The 12605-nt window shown below is 31.6% G+C and overlaps 1 protein-coding gene across 2 annotated transcripts in view; it reads right to left on the bottom strand.

The window, feature by feature from the left end:
* Window positions 1-12605, bottom strand: part of LOC143042465 (sialate:O-sulfotransferase 1-like) — a 93311-nt gene continuing 80706 nt past the window's right edge. The window contains exons 1-4 of one of the 2 annotated variants that reach the window (XR_012968002.1): window positions 4354-4921; window positions 3816-3940; window positions 2446-2584; window positions 19-837 (exon numbers count right to left, since the gene is read on the bottom strand). Coding sequence is in view for 1 of the 2 variants with exons in the window: in XM_076214762.1 (XP_076070877.1) it covers window positions 833-837; window positions 2446-2584; window positions 3816-3940 (269 nt within the window). In the remaining variant the exon portion in view is untranslated. Of the gene's footprint in view, window positions 838-2445; window positions 2585-3815; window positions 3941-4353; window positions 4922-12605 lie in introns of those variants that run through there. The other variant, XM_076214762.1, reaches the window with a different exon arrangement.

The raw sequence follows: 12605 nt of genomic DNA, 5'->3' as shown, positions 1-12605 counted from the left end.
CCTTTAAAAATTGTAATCTGATAGCAATAACTTCCTAATACCTGATATTTGAAACTGAACTACCGTATTCAGGTGTACATTCTGCTGTTGGAAAAAAGGTCAAGTATGAGATAATTTTGATATTTAATATTAATTTCACACTGACAAATTTAATGTGTATAATGAAAGGTTAAAGTACATTCACTGTATACCGTCATCTTGCATTGCACATTACATATATTACATATCGGTTAAGATCAAGCTTCTGTTATTGGACAACAAGGGGCACATGCCATTTTTTATTCTTCGGTAATAATTTCTATCGGCCTTTAACACAAAAAAACGGACAAGAAAACCTATCGTTAACAGACTTTAACATGTTAATGACCGATTTGGCGTGATTTCCTTTTTCATAGAGATGTCCCTTTAATAGAACATTTTCCTGTTTTCAATTTCATATTGAATTGTTCGCCATATGTTTTCGTTAATTATAAAATTATAGAAAACTTTTTATCTGTTGTTCAGTGGTTTTCGTGTGTTGATGTGGTTCATAAGTGTTTTTCGTATTTCCTGTTTTATATAGATTAAACTGTTTGTTTTTTATGTCTTGATTGTTTAACACTAGTCAGTTTGGGGCCAGTTATAGTTTGCTGTTTGGTATGAGCCAATGACTCGTGTTGGAAGACCTACTTTGGCCTATTTTTGTCTTCTTTTTATACATTGTGACTTGGATCTTCTTATTCATAATGATAATTTTATTTCACGTCGCTTTACTGTAATACATTTATTATATTACTAATCTTGCACTGGAATAGTTCGGTAACACGTGTTGTTTTCTAGGATCACATCAGCATTAAACTGTAAAAAACACAAAAAAAAACGAAATAATTAAAACACACTATTGTATTGTTTTGTTAACAAAATGAATTCGTCATTTTAATTTTTTTCTAATTAAAGTTTTAGTTTTAGGTGTAGTTCTTAACGAATCTTGTGAAGCCTGAACTGCAAATCCTATCGGAACACATCAGTTCATAGTTTGTGCGATATTGCAGATTCCTTAATTGCCCGTGTTATATTTGTAAACTTTTCCTATTTTCAACTTTATTCTAATTGCATCTTCGTTTCCTATTAAATTTGGTGATTTAAATTTGAAATACACTTAAAAGTCATAAGGTCATCAACTATAATCTGTCAATTTTCTATGTTTTATAAATCCGTGTTTCTATCTCTAAAAGTCACACTCGGTCAAGATTCGGTGTACAAAATGTTTACATCACCAATGGTATTGATTTGAAAGTTGTATAGTTAGAAAGGGGCGAGTAAACCAACTCGATACTGTGTGATGCATTGTCACTTATATTTGTATAGGAGATTGGGATTATAAATAAGAAATGACGAAACAAATTTCATACTTTGTTAAAAGGTAACATACATTGTGATATGTTAAAATGTAAAATAAAAAAGATAAGTCAGCGAGTTTTGTCTCCAGCTACAGGATGTGAAAAACATCATAATTTGAATGTCCCTGAACAAAATTATATAAAAAAAAAGATTATAGCTTTGAAGAAATGCTTTCAGAATATCAAAAGAAAAGTCACCATACTCTTTTCCCTGCTAAACAAAAAAAAATTCATGAAGATTCTTTCAGAAAAGGTTCTATTTCAGAGAAAACACCCCTTAATGTACCAATTGACTTATACATTTTGAAAATCAAGCAGACCTTGTTTAAGTAGTTATTGATGCAAGCTATTCGTGATTATTTTTGCCCGAGTGATAGTGCAGGCTAAAATAACACGACTATAATGCCTACCAATGTTAAAACTACAATAAAGTATAGCTTGCATCAATTATTTCGGTTCTGATTAGGATAATAAAGTAATTTCTATGTCCGATGTGTAGACCGTTCGTATAGGCTCTTCCATTAACCTTCTTTTGTTGTTTGTAAGCAAGCAAACGACTGACAATGAGATTTTTCAGAGGGAGGAGTTGTGAACTGTAAATAGCCAGCATAAACGGTTGTCGTATTTAGGTCAAATATGTCGATTTCGAATTGCAACACATTAGAGTCATAATAGTTAAGTGTTTGGAAGTGTTTTGATTTCATGAAATATATCGAATGCATACTAATTTCATATAATTCATTATTCTGCAGTATTCAATATACGCATTATTAGAGCATGGGTATATTCACTAAACGAATGAAGCACGTCATGTTATAATTTAGTTTAAAGTTTTAAGTTTCAATACTTATGATTTTTTGATGAAAATATATTGACTTTTGAAATAACAAAAACTGCAAAAATATAATTCCTGCATTTGCCTTCAATAAAAGCTTATAATAAGAAAATAACACTGAGGCAAATTTAAGACAAATTGAGCAATTATTCACCTTATTGTAGTTGAAAAATGTATTGCCTTGTATCGGTTCTTTTTTTTTTTACTAGTATAGATTTATAGTTCTATTACCTCTATAGATGGAGTTTCTCCAATTAGCTCCACACATTCGGTTAGATTCTCCTGGACATCGCCTATTGCATTCACTTTCAGGAACACGTGGGTAAGCAGGATTAATCAGCGTATTCCCACAGGTACAAGCATTTGAGGACTATTAAACGAAACAAAAAAAAAATAGACAAAAAGGGTTCAGTTACATTCAATAGTTCTATTGAAAAAAAACCAAAAGGTAAAAATCCCATAACAAAACATGTATATATCATTTTAGACAAACACATACATAAAACACTATTTTATGATTTATTTAACATGAACATAAACAATTTGTAAGAGAGCCAGCTGAATGCAAGAAGGAGAACTCAAATATGTAAACTGTCGATAAAACAAAAACGTGAATTTTAGAGTTTCAAGTTAATTAATTTTTAAATTTCTAAATATACATGTTATACTACTAGTATGTCGTCAACTGCCTCAGTGGTCTCATGATAGGATGTTTGTATCAAGTGCCTTAGGTCGTCGCTTCTTATCAAACAAATTAAAAGACTTTAAACTTGGTATTTTCTGTTTCGCCGCTAAGTACAAGGCATTTAGGAGAAAGAGCAAAGATTTGTCGACCTGGAGTCATAATTAAAACAACGTTTTCGCCATTCTCGTTGTTTCTTATTTTTCTCAGGTTGAAATGAGAGATAAAAACGAAGTGGTACTAAATGCATTTGTTTCGATCGAATATAAATTAAAATAACATTGTTTGTTTGAGAAGAGTCGTATCGATTAAAGACAAAAATTTTCATTACGGAAATTTCTAAACGGTAAGTCCATAAACAGCATTACAATATTGCAAAGACAATGCACTCTAGAAAATATTTTACTTCGATAAATTGTGTAGCCTTATTCTCATGAGTAGAGAAAGAAGAACAATCATTGATAAACTGAGAAAGTAGTTACAGTTTCAAAACTTGCTTTATGAATTTGTCTTTACGGACTTAATTACATGTATGCTGTTCAATATCTGCGATAAACTTTGCCCGAAAACACACTCTTAAGTCACGACAATCAATTTTTATCGAAGTACTAAGATATATGTTTATAAAAGAGCCCCAGTATCTAAACTCTTGCTTTATTCAGAATGACAATCCATAAATATTCCATAAGATGTCCTATTAATAGGGAAACTTGATTAGTCTAGAAAATTCATCATATATCTATAGTATTCATATGTTCATAAAGTCAAGATGTCCTTTAACATTGATGAATATTTTTGCCGTGTAAAGCCTTTAAGTGCTGAGGCTACGAAATTCTATCACTAATCATTCAATTATTTACCTCATATCAAAAGCATTTACGATCACACAAGATCATGATTATACAATGTTTCTTCTCACCTGCAAACCTGTATACTTGAAACCATGACAATGTCGTTTGCACTTCAAGAGCGTTGTTTGACTCAAATTTGCTATTCTGTATTTCAAATGTCGGTTTCTGTCATCTTTGAAACAACCCATATACCCTTAAAGAAAAATTGTAGACTGCAACGTTTTTATTTGTTATTTATTGCATTATCTTCGTAAGGACTGCTAATATCGACAGTAGTAGTATCAAACGTGGTAACATCAATAATTAAGTTATAACCATGTATAAACGAAATAAGCCTACACACAATTTTTCCTTTTTCAAGTAGTTAATTGTCATTAGTTCATTGTAGTTAGCAGACGATGCAGTATGGGTTTTGCTCAATATTAAAAGTCGTACAAAGACCTATAGTTTTTAACTTAAATGTCGTTTGTAATGTACAGTTGTCTAATGAGCAATAATAACATCATTTTCTTAATTTTATGTTGTTCTTCAAATGCTTATGTAATAAATGATAAAGAATTCTTAGCAATTATTTGCATGCAAATGATTTCAAATAATAATACATACCATCTTTTATCCATGGATTTTGTTTATTTATGGTGGGTTTTAATTCTCGTATCTCTTTTTCCAGATTTAATATGGTTCTATCCTGGCCTTTGTTTGCATCTATCTCCTTCTTTAGTGTTGCTTGTATCAGGTCAAGTTGTTTTTGCATCCGATTTGAATCGCTCTCATATTTGGTCTTTAAAAGTTTAATGTTAGTACGAATATTACTAATATTTTGTTTGAAACCATTGAACACGTCATTCTTATTCTTATCCGGTAGGTTTTCAGAATCTAAAGTAGGATTCTTCTGTATTTCATGAACCGATTTCTGTATTTCGTCTATCCTTTTATCATTATGATGCAGTTTTTGGAGGATGTACCACACAATTGAGTCTCCCTTACTATATTTATCTGATCCGAGGAATTTATCTCCATTCTCACAGCTACATAATGCAATCAGAGAAAAAAGGGTGAGCTGAATCCACATTGTGTTTTGAAAAAGAAAACAAACTAAGCTATCCACGTCAATCTATAGCGTGATGTGGTATAAAAACATGTACACGAGTTAAATGACAAATATGGATTTCTGAAAACGATACTTTTACATTTATTATCTACATGTAGCATGTGTAGTGTTAAATAATATCAATTGAAAATATTTACTTAAAGATAATTAAAAAAAAGAGATGCCGTGTACGCTGGCATTTTCCACCCCATTTAAAAAATAACAATCCCGAATTATTTTGGAGGATTTGTTTTTAGTTTTATTAGCTTAATGAAATATCCTTTAGAGAAGTACTAGTATACAAAAAGAAAAATCATTGACATGTTGATATGTCGTGAGTATTAATTCGATAGAAAATATCGCACATTAATAGATACGTACATGTATCAATAGATTGAGATTGGTAAGGGTCTAATTTAATATGCAGGGTAAATAAATTTTGCATTTTTAAACACACTTAACCATTTGTTTCAAGGGGCTCTAGCTGTCAAATTCATGTTTACAAAGTTGACTCTAATTATGATATTTGATTTATGTTATGTAAAACATTTATCCAAATTATAAAAAGTCTATAATATACAATTAACAAGGCATGGTGTCGAGCATATATAGCTTCGTTTCGTGTGTATTTTAGTCTTTTTAATTTCATATTATAGATTAGAAATGTATGTTAATCAATTTAGACCTACGATTGTACTATTGTCTTTCAAATTGTTGTTTATTTCTTCAAAAAGGATGGAATTACAATTATTATATTAGCCTTTCAGTTGGTTATTTCAATTGTTGGGTTGCCTCGCATGGATTCAGCTTTATTTTTGGTTATATATATTAAAATCCAGAGTGGTCAGTCAGTCTATGGAAGAAACGAATCGATAAAATGTTTCTTATATCATACAGCGATATTGTCTAATATCAATTGTTTATAAGATGCAGACATTCCATGCGGGAAAAGTTGTTTTTGGCAAGGAAAAATAAAAAAAAAACGAACTTAAAAACAAATTGTTCAAATAAAAACAACAAGAACACACCCGCGAAATCGCGGGTATTTAAAGTTTGGTTGAAAGTATGAAAACTGTTGTATGATGAATTTTTGTAAAGATTTAATGTCTGGAGAATTTCAGAAAAGTTATCAAACTGACCCATAGGCACTTGGAGACAGGAAAATTATTTTAACATGTTTAAGACCTCTCCTTTTTTTCCAAAGTCCGTTATTTTTTTGCTTTCTGTTAAGTCCTGTTACACTCCATGATTTTCGCGTTTCTGTATACTATGAACAAACATATAAACTAAAAGAGTGTTTTGATATCAATAGTTTCCTAATACCTGATATTTGAGATTGTAGCAGCATGAAATGTTTAAGTTATAGCAGTGTGCATTGCACATTCAAAGTCAATATGAACCACCTCGAGCTGGAGAGTTAGTCTTCGGATAATGCATCCAGCAATAAGCAGATCCCACAATTTTGATGTAAAATGAATAATTTATATAATACATATACTCAAATATTTATAACTTACTAAAAGGTATATATCCCGAAAAGTCATCAATTCAATTTCGGGAAACAGTGTATTGGAACTTTGATAATTTACCGGAAACTCAATAAAGATCTTGCATCACACAATATAAGTACATTATTGGTCATGTACTTCGCCCAAGTCTGCCTATTTTGAGACATTTTCGCAATGTATTTGTAACACTATTTATTTGAATAAAGAAAGATAAGTCATGTATTACATTATCAGAGATTGACGTTTATTCATGTGGTTCATATTTGCTTCTCGTATCACGTGTTTGATATAGATTAAACCGTTCGTTTTCCTGTTTGTATTGTTCTACACAAGGAGCCCTTTATAGTTTGCTTTTTGGTGTGAACCAAGGCCCTATATGTGTTTACATTTTACACTTTGTGACTGGGATCTTCTGATTTCTATTTATTAATTTATTTCAATCGTTCGTCATCAATTTCATCGTCTACAGAAACCTTTCAGATTATCAAGAGTCTCCACGCCTTCTAATCAAGAGTCTCCACACCTTCTAATCACGAGTCTCCACGCCTTCTAATCAAGAGTCTCCACGCCTTCTAATCAAGAGTCTCCACGCGGGTGCTTTTAACCGATCATATTCCAAACAATGCACAGAAGGTAAGAAAATATAAAATGCGGAGAACATGATGTTTAAATTCGCTTGGTAAGTAAAAAAGTTCTACCAAGATTTTATGTATATACATCTTCCTGTAGATTGACAATTCTAGTTGAGATCTCACAAAATATGTTCAATTCCTTGCATATACGCGTCTGCGCCAAGAAATACCTAAAATTTATCAAATGTTCGGGAATGTACAAAACAAAACGTGTTTCGTTTCTGCCAATCTATAAATTAAAAAACGATCTTGGTTACAATGATAACGGGCACTGAATATATATTCCAATACCTAATCAAATTCAACCATATTTGCACTTTATTTATATGTATATCTATGAAAGGACGTATTTTAGAGGAAAGCATCATTTTAACACATGACTACAAATTTTTGTTCGCATAAATTTAGGGTGCCAGCATGTCCTCCTTTTATGCAAAATATTGATGCATAAAAAAATTTAGTTTTTGATACCTCATGCTGACTTGTACAACAAAATTATTTGACCGCGTTGACCAAAACTGACCATGTGTGCACTTTTATTTATAAATCTATATACCTGCATAGTAAATCAAACATATTTTTTCAAATTTTTGTTCGCATAAATTTAGGGTACCAGCATGTCCTCCTTTTATTCAAAATTTTGATACGTAACAAAATTTCAGTAGTTTTGATACCTCATACTGACTTGTACAACAAAATTATTTGACTGCATCAACTAAAACTGACCATATGTGCACTTTAATTTGTAAATCTATATACCAGCATAGTAAATCGGATACATGTCAACTCGTACTTTCGGCAACTCGTACTCAGCCAACTCGTACTTTCGGCAACTCGTACTTCTACCAACTCGTACTTCTACTAAGTCGTACCCAATATTTTTTTAGCATTATAATATAAGTTTTCTACGTTTATATCAGTAGATATGGATATTTTAACTCCCTGAAGTATCCCAGTGCACCCTGAGGTAGATCCATAGAATATGAAAAGGATATTTTTTACTGAACATTGCGTTGAACATGTCTTAGTTTTTTCGTGTTAGTAGAAAATATTTTTAACATTATAATGCTTCATATTTTATTATTTACCTACTGATTTATCTACTGATAGGATTTGTATCTGAAAAAAAAATCCTCAAGTGTCAAGGTGTGCTCGTATTTGAAGAGATTTTTTACTGAATATTGCGATAAACACGTTGTTTGTTGATGTGTTAACACTTTGTTTTTTGTTCTTTTTTTTTATATAAGTATGGCAGTCAGTTCGTTTTCCGTTTGAATTGTTTTACTGGTCATTATAGCTGACTATGAGGTATGGGTGGGTTTTTCTCATGGTTGAGGGCTGTACGATTACCTATAGTTGTTCATTTCTGTGTCATTTTGGTCTCTAGTGAAGAGTTGTCTCATAAGCAATCAGACGAGATCTTCTTTTTTATATATCTTATTTCGTATATTTTATGTATATAAAGAATGCATTTCTAATAGTTTTGAAACCATAAAGTGTAGGATTTAATAATGTCCCCAATGAAATAGTGTCCACGGGACATTATTTCCTAGTAAATAAGGTCTCAGGACGATATTCACTTATTTATATGTGTCCTGGACACATTTTTCTATGAAAAACTGTCCTCAGGTATGAAAAAGTGTCCCTGAAAGTGGACACATTTAAATACTATATTTCAGTGATAAGATGTCAACCTTAGTATTCCTTACATGTTCTACAATTTCAACATCTTGATGCATTCAATAAACTCAAACACATTCTAAACCCCATCCCTGAACTTGTTTGTCATATTGGAGTCTTCATTAAACAGTCTTTAGATCTGAGGGAGTCAGACCCGTGTCAGGCAAGGTTATGATGATGTTTTTAATATACATTTATAATTGAACTCTTAATGTTCCATTATTCTATATATTGTATTGTATTATATTGAATTTCATTGTATTGCATTGTATTACATTGTATTTCATTGTATTGCATTGTATAGTATAAAATTATTGTTTGATTGTATTGATTGACCCTTATGGGTGTAATTTTGCAATAAAGATTATTATAAGTGTTATAATGTTTGGAAAGTAATATTTAGAAGTAATTTTACTAACTGTCTTGTTAAAACCAAGATGGCATCCACTTTCATCATGACATATGAATAAAACAGCATCTAGCTTGTCACAGTGTACCACTAGTTTTTCTGACCTTTGTATATTACTTCCCTTGGAGGACATAATTTGTTAATAATAGTAGGATTTAATAATGTCGTCTATTTCATAACATTCTGTAGTCAAGTGGACACTATTTCATAGATATTGCTATGACAATCTGTCCACTTTGGGGACAATATTCCATGGCAATGGACATTATTAAATACCTAAATTCTAGGAAATAGTGTCCATGTGGACACTATTTCCCAGGACACTATTTTGCCTTACAAAAGCACATACATGTATAAAGCAAATTGCAAAAGATTCATATATGTTTTATTAGATACTATAATCAATAACAGATAAGAATAACAATACATTAAATAATTTGATTTATCTGAATCAAATTCATTTCATATATCTGTTCATCTCAAAAAGTTTACATGTTCAATAAATGTTCAATACTGTTCAATCACACTGAGCGGTTTTCATTCAGAAAACGAAATGTCTTTTAATCCGCAGACGGACCGTTCAACAGACCACACATTCGGACAAGTTGACTTGCGGTTAAATCCCCGTCTCTATACTGGTCCCACAACTGGAAATACTTGGCTTGTAGAAACTTGGAAGTAGATCGCTGTTGACGTGTCAACTTACACTCTGAAACCATCTTCAGCTGATTGGGAAAAAGTTCGGCTTCTTCTTTCAGTTTTGGAAGCAGTAAGTAGAAGGGCTTCTTTTCTTCTGATGATTTCTTGTTGATGCGGCGATGCCACCCCTCTACATCGTTGTTTGTACGAGTCGGCTGGCTGAAGACTGTCCAAGATTCCACGGGCCAAACGGTACTTTTGATCCACGTGTCTTCTACATACGTAACAAGACGCTGAAGTGGGTCGGTCTGAAGGTCTTTCAGGCGCCTGAAAGCTGGTCTGATGTGATCTGCTGGCAGGAAAGGCAACGCCATCAGCTTGCGGACATACTTAAAAATACAGTAGTGCCGCACTTATACCGATTTTTTGTTTTCATTTACTTCTCTCTGTTTATTCTACTTTTAACAAATCCATTCTATTTTTGTAGGTATGTTATCCACTAATGACCACTGATTAGCATATTGTGTACTCATAATAATTTACAAAATTTCAGTAGTTTTGATACCTCATATTGACTTGTACAACAAAATTATTTGACTGCATCAACTAAAACTGACCATATGTGCACTTTAATTTGTAAATCTATATACCAGCATAGTAAATCAGCCATATTTGTTATGTCAGGATTCAATGTACATTGTATATTACAATGGACAACAATATTGCTATACAATAACAACAATTTTTTGTTTGCATAAATTTAGGGTGCCAGCATATGTCCTCCTTTTATTCAAAATATTGATACGTAACAAACTTTCAGTAGTTTTGATACCTCTTGCTGACTTGTGCAACAAAATTATTTGACCGTGTTGACCAAAACTGACCATGTGTGCACTTTTTTTTATAAATCTATATACCCGCATAGTAAATCAGCCATATTTTTTCAAATTTTTGTTCGCATAAATTTAGGGTGCCAGAATGTCCTCCTTTTATTCAAAATTTTGATACGTAACAAAATTTCAGTAGTTTTGATACCTCATATTGACTTGTACAACAAAATTATTTGACTGCATCAACTAAAACTGACCATATGTGCACTTTAATTTGTAAATCTATCTACCAACATAGTAAATCAGCCATATTTGTTATGTCAGGATTCAATGTACATTGTATATATTACAATGGACAACAATATTGCTATACAATAACAACAATTTTTTGTTTGCATAAATTTAGGGTGCCAGCATATGTCCTCCTTTTATTCAAAATATTGATACGTAACAAAATTTCAGTAGTTTTGATACCTCTTGCTGACTTGTGCAACAAAATTATTTGACCGTGTTGACCAAAACTCACCATGTGAGCACTTTTATTCATAAATCTAATATACCAGCATACTAAATCAGCAAATTTTTTCAAATTTTTGTTTGCATAAATTTAGGTTGCCTTCATGTCCTCCTTTTATTCAAAATTTTGATACGTAAAAAAATTTCAGTAGTTTTGATACCTCATGCTGACTTGTACAACAAAATTATTTGACTGCATCAACTAAAACTGACAATTTGTGCACTTTAATTTCTAAATCTATATACCAGCATAGTTATTCAGCCATATTTTTTATGTCAGGATTCAATGTATAATACAATGGACAGCAATATTGTAATACAATAACAACAAATTTTTGTTCGCATAAATTAAGGGTAACAGCATGTCATCCTTTTATTCAAAATATTAATACGTAACAAAATTACAGTAGTTTTGATACCTCATGCTGACTTGTCCGGCAAAATTATTTGACCGCACCAACTTAAACTGACCATATGTGCACTTTAATTTGTAAATCTATATACCCGCATAGTAAATCAGCCATATTTTTTATGTCAGGATTCAATGTATAATACAATGGACAGCAATATTGCAATACAATAACAACAAATTTGCGTTCGCATAAATTTAGGGTGCCAGCATGTCCTCCTTTAACAATGTTTAATTGAAAATATTGATACGTAACAAAATTTCAGTAGTTTTGATACCTCATACTGACCATGCTGACTTGCACAACAAAATTATTTGACCGCATCAACTAAAACTGACCATATGTACACTTTAATTTGTAAAGTTATATACCTGTATAGTAAATCAGCCATATTTTTTGTGTTAGGATTCAATGTACAATACAATGGACAGCAATATTTCAATACAATAACAACACATTTGTGTTCGTATACATTTAGGGTGATAGAATGTCCTCCTTTTATTCAAAATATTGATATGTATCAAAATTACAGTGTTTTGATACCTCATGCTGACTTGTACAACAAAATATTTTGAGCGCTTCCACCAAAACTGACCATATGTGCACTTAAATTTGTTAATCTATATACATGATATACCATATATACCCGCATAGTAATTCAGCCATATTTTTTATGTCAGGATTCAATGTATAATACAATGGATTGCAATATTGCAATACAATAACCAGCTGATAACAACAAATTTTTGTTTCGCATAAATTTAGGGTGCCAGCATGGCCTCCTTATATTCAAAATATTGATACGTAACAAAATTTCAATAGTTTTGATACCTCATGCTGACTTGTACAATGAAATAATTTGACCGCATTGACCAAGACCAAAACTGACCATATGTGCACTCTAATTTATAAATCTATATGCCAGCATAGTAAATCAGCCTTATTTTTTTATGTCAGGATTCAATGTATAATACAATGGACAGCTATATTGCAATACAATAACAACATGAACAACAAATTTTTGTTCGCATAAATTTAGGGTGCCAGCATGTCCTCCTTTTATTCAAGATATTGATAAGTAACAAAATTTCAGTAGTTTTGATACCTCATGCTGACTTGTACAACAAAATGATTTGACTGCATT

This window comes from Mytilus galloprovincialis, chromosome 8 (genome assembly GCF_965363235.1).
Source record: "Mytilus galloprovincialis chromosome 8, xbMytGall1.hap1.1, whole genome shotgun sequence".
In the NCBI taxonomy this organism is placed as follows: Eukaryota; Metazoa; Mollusca; class Bivalvia; order Mytilida; family Mytilidae; genus Mytilus; species Mytilus galloprovincialis.
Note: the sequence above shows the minus strand (reverse complement) of the source record. Positions and strands in the feature narration are given on the sequence as shown.